General features: G+C 44.6%; 1 protein-coding gene across 1 annotated transcript; it reads right to left on the bottom strand.

Annotated features, from left to right (window-relative positions):
• Window positions 1-393: 393 nt before the first annotated feature.
• Window positions 394-13,100, bottom strand: lclat1 (lysocardiolipin acyltransferase 1). Its single transcript, XM_086127828.1, has 6 exons — window positions 12,836-13,100; window positions 8,023-8,190; window positions 6,863-7,061; window positions 6,648-6,794; window positions 4,213-4,329; window positions 394-4,131 (listed from the first exon to the last, which is right to left on the bottom strand). Exons 2-6 carry the CDS (start codon window positions 8,188-8,190, stop codon window positions 3,611-3,613), a joined length of 1,152 nt encoding a protein of 383 aa, XP_085983954.1. The 5' UTR covers window positions 12,836-13,100; the 3' UTR covers window positions 394-3,610.
• Window positions 13,101-13,773: the final 673 nt, after the last annotated feature.

Here is a 13,773-nt window from a genome sequence, read left to right as displayed (position 1 = left end):
AAATTGCAAAAACAAAACAAAACAAAAAAAAAACACCAGTGGGATTCACAACAACTCATCTTTCAGCTCACCAATACAGCACTAATAGTAGTGATGTTATGCATTGGATAGGGTCCCAGCATGCATGACAGTCAACGGACACATGAACAAAATGAATCTAAATGTTCAAGTCAGTCAGATAAAACTAAAATACATCAAAACGACTCACCGCCAACGTGAGACATAGCAAAGGCAAGGAGCCTCTCGGCACTTCCTCCGTCCAAATCGTAACATCCTGTCTAGGGCTGCTCCGTTCTGCAATGTGTGACCTCTCCCCAAAATTTAAAACCAAAGAAAAAGCAAAACACAACAATTAATTAAGTGTACACAATATACAAACACAAGGAGAGAGACTTTTGAATGGAGTCTTGAGTTCATTTAATCTGATAAATTCTGCCCCCGCCGCACACACATCAACTCATGTTTACCTGAGGGTCATCAATTTTAAGAGGTCCAGCATCAGCAATTAAGTGATAAATAATAAAATTGGTTGATAATAAAGACATGGAATACATTGAAGCGTGTTTCACGTCGATTAATTCACAGTGACTGGAAAGCACAGAGGCTCTCAAACTTGATCTTCTCAACAGACAATCAGCGTATGTCCTCATTTAGTGGCCCTACTTTGAATCAAGGACATCGTCGTGAGGTTCGACATTAAGATCTATAAACACATTCCTCAAATAGACCATTAAAAGTTGCCTCCTTTTTTTTCCCCAACCCACTAGTGGTAAAAAAAATGCTAAGAAATGTGATCATTTCATTTGAGCCCAAAACAGCAGCGCCAATTGTTCTTGTGTGGCCTTTATTGTGTGCATCCACAAAAAGGAACCAGGGAACAATATTCAAACCTGCAGTTTGTAAGTGCGGCTACTCGCGAGGATTCTGCAGAAAATGTACACATATTTTTAATAAAAATGAATTCTAAAGATAAAGCCTGCCCCCGTCTCCTTTCGAGGCAAACACACGCGGCCGCTATTTGAGGACGCGGCCCAATCTTCATTGATTGTGCTGAAAAGATCGTTTGTCGCCACGTCGGCGGTCTGCTGATTTGTCCAGGTTTTGCTACAAAAAAGCTGCTGTCTCCAGGCAAAAACACACACAAAAAAAGGACACTTTTGCCTCACAGTGGAACCTCTGTTTTCATGACGAATCGGTTGCAGAACGATTCAGTCGAAAACCAAAGCGGTTGTTTCCATCTCAAACCATATAAATCCAATTAATCCATTCAACACACCCAAAAACATGAACAAAATAAAACAAAAAAATCCAAACATTTGATTGAAACAGTACATTTTTCACCAAGGTCTTGATGTAAGCGCATTACGCAGGACAATAACAAACTATGAATAACAAATGAGCAGGTAAATAAGTGCCTGGGGAGAAAATAATACATGGCTAGCCAGGAAACACATGACGCGTCCGAATCCCGGAAATGAATTCGTGTGCTACCACATAGTCAGTTGTGAGGTACCTGTAAGGCTAAATGTATATTAATATACGGTACAATCAATATTTCTAATAGATACTGTTCTTTATTTCCACAATGCAGGGCTGAATTTTCAATGACTTTTGAACTCTGCACAATAAATGTTCTCAACAGTATATCTCATTTGACTTTGCTAAAGGATCGGACAACCCATTCAGAATTTGGAGTAATTCCGTTGTAAAACGTTGACGCTTACAACGCGAATTACTACGTGAAGGGAATCCATTTGGGATGTGACTGAGGCCATATCGGCCAGCCTGCATCATGATCTGTAAGAAAGTCACAAATTGGGCGATCACAACTTGGCTCGTTGTGACCCTTCTCAAAAAAAGGCAGATTTTCGGACTCTGCCGAAAACTAGGGCATACGAAAACCAAGGTTCCATGGTATTTTGAAGTGTATTGAGTGCTACCCCACCCTTCCTTGGCAGAACCCCCCTCCAACAAACCCACAACTTTCTTCTCAGCTGCCATTTGCTAATTGATTTGAGGCGTCACATCAGTGTCACACAGAGGAGTGCGCCTGAAAGGACTTTTTTGGGGGGGGATTACTTATTCTGGGAGGAGGAGAAGGAGGGTGGGGGCGGCAGTTTTCCACTCCAAGTCTGGTGGTCCTCCTGTGGCACCACTGTCGCGGGTGGGAGGGTCATGTTGTCCCAACATCCTGACACCCGCCTCTAAAACATTCCGAATAAGGACATTAGCTTGAAGCTTAAAGCAAAAAACAAAAACAAAAAACCCACTAAAATCAGCATCCAATCTCAAGGAACTGCTATGGCCAACCGTCATCACAAAGTATTTACTTTCTGGATCACCTTTGGCTTTTGTACTTGTACAAACAAGCAGACCCCCCCCCCCCCCCCCTCCACCAAGGAAAAGTTGATACTTCAGTTTTGTATAAAAGCGAAACTCTACCCATGTAGGAGGTATTTGAAAATACATTTACATAGATGAGTCCTTGAAGAGAATGTAGAGGTTGTATGGCTTTGCTCCATCGTGTATGACACCAGGGGAACACGCAAGACAAAAAACAAACCAAAAAAACAAATTTTGTCGCCTGACACGTAGACTTCACAGTAAACCAACCAGTGCTATGAGCTCAGTGAGAGTGGACCTTAATGCAGCGCAGACCTCCGCCCAAGGTCAGTAAAGGTGGAGAAAATTGGTTAGCAGTTGACGCCCTGCTTCAGGGAGGACGACAGAAAACTAATTGCCGGTTTGAAACTCTGGGGTGGCCCTTGTCCCGTTTTCCAATGCGCGGAATCGACGGGGCTCAGCTCGGCTTTGCTATGTCGCCATCTTTCTCGTACAAGGCGCCAATTGCGATTGATACTTCGCTTTTAGCAAGAAACGGTAGCGCAAAGTATCGTTTCTAGTCGGTGGTCAGCACGGGTCAACACTGAGGTGAGCTGATACCACGTGGGTGCCATTGTTGACGTTTGAGCCTACGCTGCTAGCAATGGCAAAAACCAGCACATGCTAGCATCCACTTGACTGTATCATTTGCCCTTAGTGTCTCCTTTTGGATAAAATTTCACTAATTACTTCTCCTGGTCCGACAGACGGGTTCAAAGCGGTGTTTTCTTCCCCTTTTTTGTAGTTTCCCACAGCACTATTTTGAATGAGAAAACCAACGCAAAACAAACTTTTTTTTTGTTTTTTGCTGCCGTCAGTCTCCTTCCACAAAAATTTCCCAGAAAAATAAGTGATCATTCTAGATTGTTGTAATTTGTTGGCATGTTTCGTCTCTGACAAATGAATTCAATTAAGTTTGAGCGTAGTTGATTCCTGTTGTACTATTTTGAATTGGAAAAGCAACCAAAACTGAGCAAATACCGTGCATTGGAAACGCAGGACTGCCACAGTAATTTGGTGGTAGCATATGAGTCATCCTATAAAAACTTTGTTGTCTGGTGCGATTCATAGTAAGCGGAGGTAATAAAAGGAGACAAAAAGAGGGATGTGGGCAACGTGCCCCTCTTGAGCCTCCTGCTGAGGTCAAGCAAGCAGCCTGTAGGTGATTCCCTTTCTAAAGGAGGACCCCACAAAAGGCATCCTTAAGTGTCACAAGTCGACATCGTCCTCACTGCGTTTTTCCATCCGCCATCTTGTCATCGGCATCGGCCGCCATGGAGGTCCAATAGCGATGGCAGGCCAATTCCACCAGCTCCAGCCCGCCCGCCATCTTCTGCTGGGCAACGTACACGCCCACCACCACCAGGAAGTACAACCTGACGGGAGCCCACAACCACAGGCCGGCGAAGCAAAGCGCAATAAAGCCGGTCCAGTAGAGCAGCGAGGCCGCTTTGATCAGCGCTACGCGCAGCTCCGACTTACACGGCGGCACCTGTGCCGCGCCCTCCCGGTCGAAGGCCCGCGGCTGGCCTGAATAGAAGTCCTGCAGGCGCGACTCCTTCTCGGCCCAGCGCTCACGGCACCACGACTCCAGCTCGGCGGAGGCGGCGGGCAGCGTGGCGACGGGATAGCGCCGCACGTGGAAGTGGATCTCACGGGGGAAGAGGCCCAGCATGAGGTGGCGCTCGGTCTGCGGGATGTTCTTGGGGTAAGCCACGGTGATGTCGTGCACCGCATCCAGGTTGTCTCCTGGGAACGCAGGACGCAGTTTTCGGGTTTATACCGCTTCAAGAGGATATCGTTCCAGACACACACGGACTAATTGATGACCTTTTCGCAATCGCTCCACAATGAAAGTGAAGCCGGTGGTGCGCGGATGCAGCACGTGTTGGTATTTGGGCAGGTGGTGCTGCGTGGCAAACTCGTCGCTGCGCACTCTCGTGTTTTCTGCGGGAAAAATAAAGAACGGTTGACAGAGAACGCTCTGTGCATTAAAAAAAGACTTCAGATGTATACAGTACAATTGTATTATCCTATTTCGATCAACAAAAACACTCGTAATGACATTAACAGTGCTGCTGGTGACAGATGGCGGTGAACGACGCTCCAGCTGGCACAAACGCACGTTTGTGTAAAGGAGAGACTAAGGGGAGAGAGAGAGAGAGGAAATAAACAAAGACAGATGAGTGTTTATGAACCAAACATATCGAGGGGAACTTGGTGAGTCATTCGTCACGGTTACGTAAGACGAGGAGCTCGTTTGGGCAAGAGGGACGGGACGGTTCATCTGCACTCGGAGCTTGTGGTTCTCTCATTCAATTAAAGCACTGAAGATGGAAGTGTGCAGCCAAGCTCCTGTACAATAAAGGGTTGTATGATTCGGTGTATTTAAGGAGAACCTCACCTGGAACATCTAAAAAAAATTACAATGAAATAAACAATAATTTTGCAGACACAATAATGTCATAAAAGAGCACCATCAAACGTATTAACGGCATCCGTAAAGCTGCAAAGTGGCGGGAGCTTTGCTGATACCTTTGATAAAATCAATTTTCCCCATTGAAATGCAAAAGATCCGCTCCAGCTACCAACGAACGCACACAATTTATTTTCTTACATTTTGTTAAACGGCAGTTACCACTGTATTGTCAAATATAACCTTACAAACATGAAACATGTTAAATGTAAACCGATAACCTGGTTTCATAACGTGGAGGTAAGCCGAAAGTCACACACACGCACACATTTGTGCACCGACAGGTGTCTTTAATACCGAGCTCAGACAGCACGACTTAGTTTGTCGTTCACAACGGTCGCAATGTCAGATCCCCAGACATGGTGTCATGAATTCAAGTGGATCACACTACGAGTCTGATGTCCACCAGACCCTGGCTGATCATCTCGTGCTGCCGCAATGAGCCCCGGTCCGACAGCGCAGGTTGTCAGGGAGGCGGGGCAAAAAGAAAAGGCGTCCAGGCAGCAGGGAAACATTTTGGACAGCAGGACACAAACGCGCGCCATGCCGGCGAGTGCCGATGCAGGGAGCATGCATTCGAGGTTTAAGGTGGAAACGAGAACAAGAGTGCACTTGTCAGACAGTGACGGGCGTTTTGCTCCGTCACACTATTGATCCATATGGCTGCCAGACTTTCCGTATTGTAATAGTATGGATGCCAGGTAGGCCGTCTTTAATTATGTCAAACTAGACGGGGTACAACCCTTCATGGTAACTCATAATCCGCCACAACAGTCTTTATTTTTTTATACATTGAAGAACTGATTTAAGTGACTCAAAATACATTTCTACAAATCAAGGCCACGCTCAAATAAAACACAGAGTAAACTATAGGCATGAATAAAGCTGGCAACAAACAGCATTCAATTACCGTATTTTCCGCACAATAAGGCGCACCAAAAAGCAATCGATTTTCTCAAAAGCCGACAGTGCGCCTTATAACCCGATGCGCCTTTTTATGGATCAATAGTCTGATTTCTTGGACGTAGTATTTGAAATGTTCTGTAAAGCGCTTTGTTACAGCTGCAGTGGTTGTGAAAACGCGATATCAATAAAGCGGTATGGTATTTTATTGTATTCCTTCAGCGTAGCTCCATCTAGTGGATGCATAAGGCATCCCCAGCCACTATTGTAGCTTCAATTCTTATGATGCGGTGCGCCCTATATATGAAAACAGTTTTAAAATAGGTCCTTCATTGAAGGTGCACCTTATACTGCGAAGCGCCTTATAGTGCGGAAAATACGGTAAACTATCCAGGAACTGATTGGTTCACGAGAGGGCTTGATGAAGTGTGTACCAAATAAGCCCAAGGAAGAGGACACGCACTGGTGTGTCACCAAAAGCTACAACTAAAGCTTCTGGCCCATTATGATGCCACTTGACTGGCCCGCCTGAGATGACATCATGACACAGGCAGAGAAATTTAGCATCCTCACCCACATAAAAGAAACGTGAGTCGCGGGACTCTGCATGGCACGGCTTAAGGGAGAGCCATGAGGTGGCGGTGTCATTTGACATCAGAGCAATCTGGAAGCGCGATGACAAGCATTTGGTAATGCGTTCGCACTGTTGAAGCGTGTTTGCATAGCGGTGTTTGGCGCAAAGTCCCATGGCAGGTGAAGCGTGGGTGACAATACGGGCTGGGCCATATGGCCTTCAAGTAAAATTTCATCCACAAAGATTTTTTTTTTCAGTTCGTTTTTCAAACTTATTCGACACAAAAGATCGCCCAAAGCGGCCGCGGTTTACCGGTGAGATCCGTGCCCTCTGGGAAGAGCAGCAGCTGCAGGGGCTCTCTGATGTCACAAAAGTAGTCCAGCATATTCCCCATGTGCTCCTTGTCTTTCTCCCAGCGACGATGGATGAAGACAAAGCAGGCCACCTGCATGGCCCAGCCTGGAAAGCATCAGCAGTTCGATCAGAGGCCATTTAAAAAAAAGCGCACGTCAAAGGGTTGGACCTACCGAAGCCGGGCACAGCCTTGAGCGCGGCCTTGAGGCATATCTTCTCCAGGCGCAGGTAGCTGTAGCGCAGCAGGCAACACCAAAGGAACATCCAGTCCAGACGCGTGCGGTGGTTCATGATGATGACGCTACGCTCGCCAGGGACGAAGGCATCGCCCGTGATTACCACTTTTACGCCGAACACCAGCTCCAGGAGGGACTGTTTGGAAAAGGGAGGGGTGAGGGGGTTAAATTGCTCAGAGAAGCAAAAGTTCATGTAAGCGCAGACATTCAGATATACTGTACCGGAGGTTTAGCTCCTCTCTCGGGTTATCAATATGGAGCCAAGATTAGTCATTCTATGCAGAGGATTAAGAATACATGACTAGGTACTTTTTACATCTGTTGCTGTAACGTTTAACTGTTGCTCAAGCACGGCAAGGTTGATGCTAATTTGTGTTGGCATTAAGCTGACAGATGGAAATGGCTAAGCGAATTGGCTGTTTTAAATACACAAAGTGAATTTGTTTGTTGTTTGGTTTGACAGTAAACTTCAACTGGGAGGGAAACTAACCAACTTGAACCATCGTTTTTGAAGAACTGCTCATTAGCTGAAAAAGTGTTGCTCATAATCCCAAATCACACAAGCCAAAGAAAAAAAAAATCTCAAAAACTCAAGTCGAATCACTCGCATTTCAAGACATCGCAGACAGATTTGAGCTCATTCTGGGTCTTAGTTTAGTCCACAAATCTGAGCAAACTTTAGGTCGGACATCCTTTCATTTCTTGTGCTAAAGTTCTGCGGTGCATAGCCAGCAGCAGCACAGAACGCGCTGCTACTATATAAGGAGGTAATTCCTGTGATGATTCCACAGGTGTGGGCAAATTTGTCTCATTTCCGCTGACTGAGTGCCTTCAAAGGCTTGCTTCATACTTTCTGGGATTATTACACTGTATTTTTGGCAGGTGTGTGCAAATGTTGGGTTCATTGTCTAAAGTTCAGTGAGACAAAACAAAGCCACACAATCGAGGAAAAGTGTTTGACTTAAAATCCAAGCTGAATCGAGGAAGCGATAAAAACCTATGTGTAATTAAAAAAACATTTCTTAATCTGAATTCAAGACAACTATTCGCGAGCCAGCCGCAAGTAGGTCAAGTGAGAGCCGAGCAGACATACGCACCACGGGCAGGGTGAGCCAGGTGGCGACGATGCGATCGGTAATCCAGCGGTACCAGGCGGGGGACAGCAGCATGAGCGGTAAGACCGGACCCAGCATGAAGACGCTCCCGAAGAAACTGGCCAAGAACAGGGTCAGTACAAAGTACAAGCCCCGCACCGACACGGCCATCTGTGAAGAGACAAAAAGAAATCATGTACCGATAAAGGACAATTTGTCCAGGTGTTCCTTTTGGAAATTCTTCAAACAAAAAAATCTTTGCTTTTCCCATTTAAATAACATGATACTTCGATTATTATTATTTAGACTTTAGATTATATCATGATAGGGACCGTGACTGTGAAGAGTTCAATTTATAACATCCATCCATCCATCCAGGGGTGCGGCCCCTTTTATATATATTTTTTTCCTTTTTGGGAGGGGTTCAAGTCTGACACACAACCTTGCACAGCAACAAACTTACATAGCAACACTGAGAGATAGCAGGATGCGTGATACAATTTAAGAGTTAATTATAAGATACACGTTAACACTGTTAAATGTCAAATTTCCACTACAGGGGTCGCACAGGTGCGGAGGAAAGTCTGCTGAATCCAAAATACTTGATTCATCTTCTACTGTCTTAGCCGCACCCGCACGGGAGCGCGACATCACCTCAACAATGTGTTTGGTATCTTCCTATGGATGACGCCACGCGCTGAATTGGTTTCGCCGAGAATGCCAAAGGGTGTCACAAGGTGCGGATTATCCACCTACGCCAGGTGGATAATCACAGTCACCAATCTGATTATGTGTGCCAAAGACGCCGTAATCTAACACAACGAGAACGCTGTGCTGAATGTCAAGTGGCGATCAGACAGTTGTCGAACCGGGCCAGGAAGAGCTAACCCATGAGAGCCACAATAACGCGACATCTGTATTCGCCTCCCTTAAATCCCCATCAAAATAAAGATAGAACACTAAACACCCAATTATCATGCAAAGTGGTCACACTAAACCGACTCCCCTGCATGGGCTTCATGAGCTCAACAGTCTTTTCATCGCTAGTTTATAGCAGTAGTCGTCACATAGCCGGAACGCCACATGGCCATTGGATCCCGAAGGGATGGCAAGCCTGCGATCCTTGTGAAAGCAAAACCGAGAAACGGGATGGGCGATTGTTACGCAACGGATGTGAGCCAGCTCATTTTGATGTGCCCATGACAATCCTTTGTCATCTCACTGGCATGCCAGGGTTCATTTTGCACTTGTGGAACATGTGCTGTGTTCAACATGGTCTTTCCAACGTGGTCCAAAACAATGCCCAGGAAGGTCCAATCGGAAGCTCACCACCCACACGTTGACACGTTGTGTTAAAAAGGAGTCCATTTCTAGTTTTATCAATCTGTCGAATGACCCCTGAGGTCGTATAACTCGGATTTTGGGTGGGGGGGGGGGGGGTCGGTGGTGAAATGAGTCGATTTTGGAAGAGCGACAGCGTCTCTGAATCTTTTCCTGTTCTATCGGCTGCTAATTTGTACTTCTGCATAACTCGCGGTTGCTGATCCCAAATGGGTCACGTATTTCTCGTAAGAAAGCGTTAACGAATGTCTGCCTTTTTCTCGTGACGGTGGTTCTCTAAATTTAGGCCCCAAACAGTCGTAGCGGTTTAACAGTTGTGCGGGAGATCGGTATCTGTGATCTGAGAGATATGGTTGCGGAACGCCAGATATTTCTGAACCGGTTGAATGGTGTAGAGTACTCGCTTTGCCAGTTCTTACTTTTCAATATGTTTCAGTCCTTCCAGAATTATTTCGATTTCTTAGAACTCATGACTGAAAAGACGCAAGAAGCCCCAGAAATAAGCTTCATTTCCTAGCCATGAAATTTGGTAGACAAGTCTATCATGAGTAGAACCACAAACAAGACTCAAGAAGCAATTCCTTAAAAAACACAGAAAACACGCCAATTTCCCCTCAAACAAGTTCTCCATCCGGCATTAACTCTCAATTTTTGGTAGCGTGTGAGGGCTTTGCTCTCAGCTATAATGGCTATCGGGGTTTCACCATACAGTGGGTGACCAGTTTTAATGCTTTTAATTAATTTTTTAAAAAATTCTTAAAACATTGCGTGATTGACCGTTGACGTCAATTTGGATTCTGTTTATTTGGGGTAACCACAACTAAAAAGCACCACACAAAAATAAAAATGCTAAACTGGCAAGTACGCCACCTATTAAATATTTCAAATAACCTTGGCCAGTCGTAAACGTAGCAGCGCTGCCAGTCAATGATTGCCGAGCGTAGGTGAAAAGGCCCTGCAGAGTGTTGAATTGATAAGGCCCCGCTGACGCGCCTGAGTCCAGAGCCGACGCTACAGGGACTTATTTCATCCAGCAGGTGCACATTGCAGCTCGCACCTTTCCACCTCAATTATCGCCATGGCGCACACAGGCGCGCGCGCACACACACATACATATATATATATATATATATAAGCACTGTCTGGACTACACACACACAAACACACATCGGAAGCAGCATGACACAGCAAGACTGTGTGGCGAGCAAAAACTTATTTTTATTAAAGGGGGGAAAAAATAAACTGCATGTAGGCAGTACTGACATAAATGATGGAAAATGTGAGGCATGAACAATAAGCGCAGGTCAAAAAATTGTGATTACATTTTTCAATCAAACGCCAATTTTTTTTTCTTGCACTGATTCTGAATCTGCCGAGGCACACCAGTGTGCCGCGGCACAGGGTTTGAAAAACACTGAGGTAGGCTAACAGTGACGTCAGGAGTTCGAACTCCAGCTCTGTTTGGCAATTTTCCATGATTGCTCCATGCTCCTTGCAGTTGTGTTCATTTTGTATTTTTGTGTTTGGCTGCCCGTCTGAAAAATGCATTGGTGAGTGTTGCTGTTCTCTTGCTCCAAGTAGTGGCGTAATTCAGATTTGCTAGCGAGTCCAATTTTCACTTGCAAAACAAAGCACAAAAAAAAGGTTTAAAAAAAAGTAAGTTGAGTCACACGGAGGAGACAATGTCCCATTGTATTAAACATCTGAAGAGGTCTGTGGATAAACTAAATGGGTAAAATATATCAAGGTGTGTGGGAGGTTAAAACAACAAAAATACAGGAACATGAGAAATGAACATGAAAATCTCACTTGCTTATACAAACACTCAGTCAGTCTTAAACCAACAATGACAGTACACCACGGAGCCAGCCAGCTCATTTGACAGTGCAACTCACAAAGCAGCTAAACGACTGCTGGCGGGCCTCCAATCAGAAGTACATTTATTTTCTCTCAAAGGTTATACCTAATAGGACGAACATGTCAGCGCTGAATTTGTCATTCTGGAGACGCCCTGCGGTGGTGTGTCATAACTCGGCTTCCAACAGCTGGAGGACGCAATGCGTGGATCCAAATGCCACACTCGGCTACATTGAATATTGTGAGCCCTTGGGTCCTGTTCATTTTTACTACCCCTTCGGGTTGACTGTGACCATTTTTGGCAACATACAAGACAAGTCTGTCATTTTAAACCACCACGATTGTTCATCCAATGCATGCAAGTAACACGCTGCTGTGTGGGCCAACCTTAAAATAAATTGATGTCCATTTATTATTTGATACTCTTATTATGAAGTTGGCCTTTGCGAGGCCTAGTGTGAACAACTTTTGTTGTGACTGGCTTGACTCGTTTTCCAGATGGTGTATACCAAATCATCGGACAGAAGTTTTTTTTACTGAAGGTATACAAAATACTCAAGGACTCGATTTAGCCCTCAATGAAATAATGAAAACGTTGAATGCGACAGCTCCGCAAACGATTAAGCTCTCATTCCTTGCACATGTTTTCAATAATTCACTTTACAGTGTCTTCAACTGTGAAACTAAAAAAGAAGCAATTATAATTACAGTATTTTTCGGACTATAAATCACTTCCGATTATAAATCCGAACAGTTAAAAAAATGCATTGTGATGAACGAATTAAAAACACAAGTCACACTTTTTGGGGGACATTTGATTTCCAAAAACGGTGAGCAGTAGAGTTCAGACTAAAATCAAATCCCCATCGTGTAGACAGCAGCGAACACGCTTTGCAGAGGTGTGCTTATAACAATTTTATGGACAAATATTATTGATAGACACAGTGGAAAAATGTTTTCTTCCTCCGATGGCTGCAAAACAGAAAATAACTGAGAAGCACTGCAAAAAATAAATGTTAAAACGGCATAATTTCAGTTTTAGCATCTTATAGCTTCAGCTTGGGGTCATTTGTCATCCATTAGAGTGGAGTGCATTTTAGAGCAGTTCCGTTGTATTTAACATTTAGGTGCAATGCATTTTAATATCATGATTATTTCCATTTTTAACACTTTCACTATGTTTCGTCGCAGTGTTAATGTTTAAATATATGACACCAACAACGTTGGGGGGGGGGGGGGGGGGGCAGTTTGGGAACAGGTGGCTCGGACGTGATTTCAAAAGCAGCCGAAGTTCGAAAAGATGAGACGAGGTGGTTCCATTGCTGAATGAAATAGCAGGCGAGGTGGTTGCTGAAATTGGAAACAACATTCCTTACAACGTGACTCACTTTTAACGACAGCGAGACACAAACTAGGCACGACCGGCGCGATCTGCAGTTTATAATCTGCCCACCCTACCGCCAAGTGTTGCTTCAATATCTGGCCTCACCCGAATGCTAAGCTAACTCGGCGACTCGAACTAAAAACAAATTGTTTATTACACTGTGCCGCTCAGCCAACAGGCCCAGCAAGTAACAGAGAATATCCACACCAAGATGACGAGCGTGAACAAACTCACCTTTTGACGAGCTTTTCAAATAAAGCGATGTAGCTCAGAGGAGTTTGTCCAACCGCTTCCCTGCGACATAGCAACCTGCTGGGCTTACGGAAGCTTACCGGCTAGATGTCCCTTTGAATACAACGGGGCCTGATTTCGGGGTGGAAAACAGCCGTTTGTCGGTGGGTTTCTTGTTAGTTTTGGATTAAGGAGGATCTGAAATAAACATTGAAGCAGTGTCACCTCGTTGCTAACGCGACCTCTCAACTTCCTCCCTTCCAACTGTTATTGCAGCCAGCCGTCGACAGGGGGTGCTGTCCCGTCCTTGTTCACCAGAGGATTACGTTTCGACACAATTAGAATGACATAAATGTCAGCAAAAAGTGAGTTTCAATGCAATTTGAAATGAGGTATGAATTAGACAAAACGGCTACATGTTAAAGAGGCTTTCCCAAGTGCTCAGTCTGGCTCTAAAGTCATTCAATAAGATAAGTTCCGTTAATTTCCTGTCCTTTTATGTTTCTTATATTCCTGAAATGCAGATATTTTCAAATGTATTAATATCCTGTCTGACATTCTTAAAAGGATGTTTTATCCTTAATGTTTCCAAGAACATGAAAAATGTATTTTCTAAAACAGTCACTATCAATTTCCTGTTCTGACTTCTGTTCCTTATGTATGGCCATTCTTACACTGTTTCAAGATTCACTATGTACTTTCAAGACAGGCCTATGTTTCTTCGCGAACCTACAATGCTGACAGTTGTCGGGACTGTCTAAAACACCCCCGTCTTGGATAAAGGCTATCTGCTTCAGGCTATTTGGTTCCCTCTTGCTTTGACTTCGCTCTATACACTGCAGCATGATACTTCACGGACTTCACTTTACTACAAACCTGTTTCGATGATGCTCTCAGTCTCCTCGAGGGTAAAATATGTCCCCTGAGTGTAAAATTTTTCA

Source organism: Hippocampus guttulatus, chromosome 13, assembly GCF_054856545.1.
Source record: "Hippocampus guttulatus isolate MCC_2025c chromosome 13, RoL_Hgut_1.0, whole genome shotgun sequence".
Classification (NCBI taxonomy): Eukaryota; Metazoa; Chordata; class Actinopteri; order Syngnathiformes; family Syngnathidae; genus Hippocampus; species Hippocampus guttulatus.
This window is presented reverse-complemented; position numbering and strand designations above follow the sequence as displayed.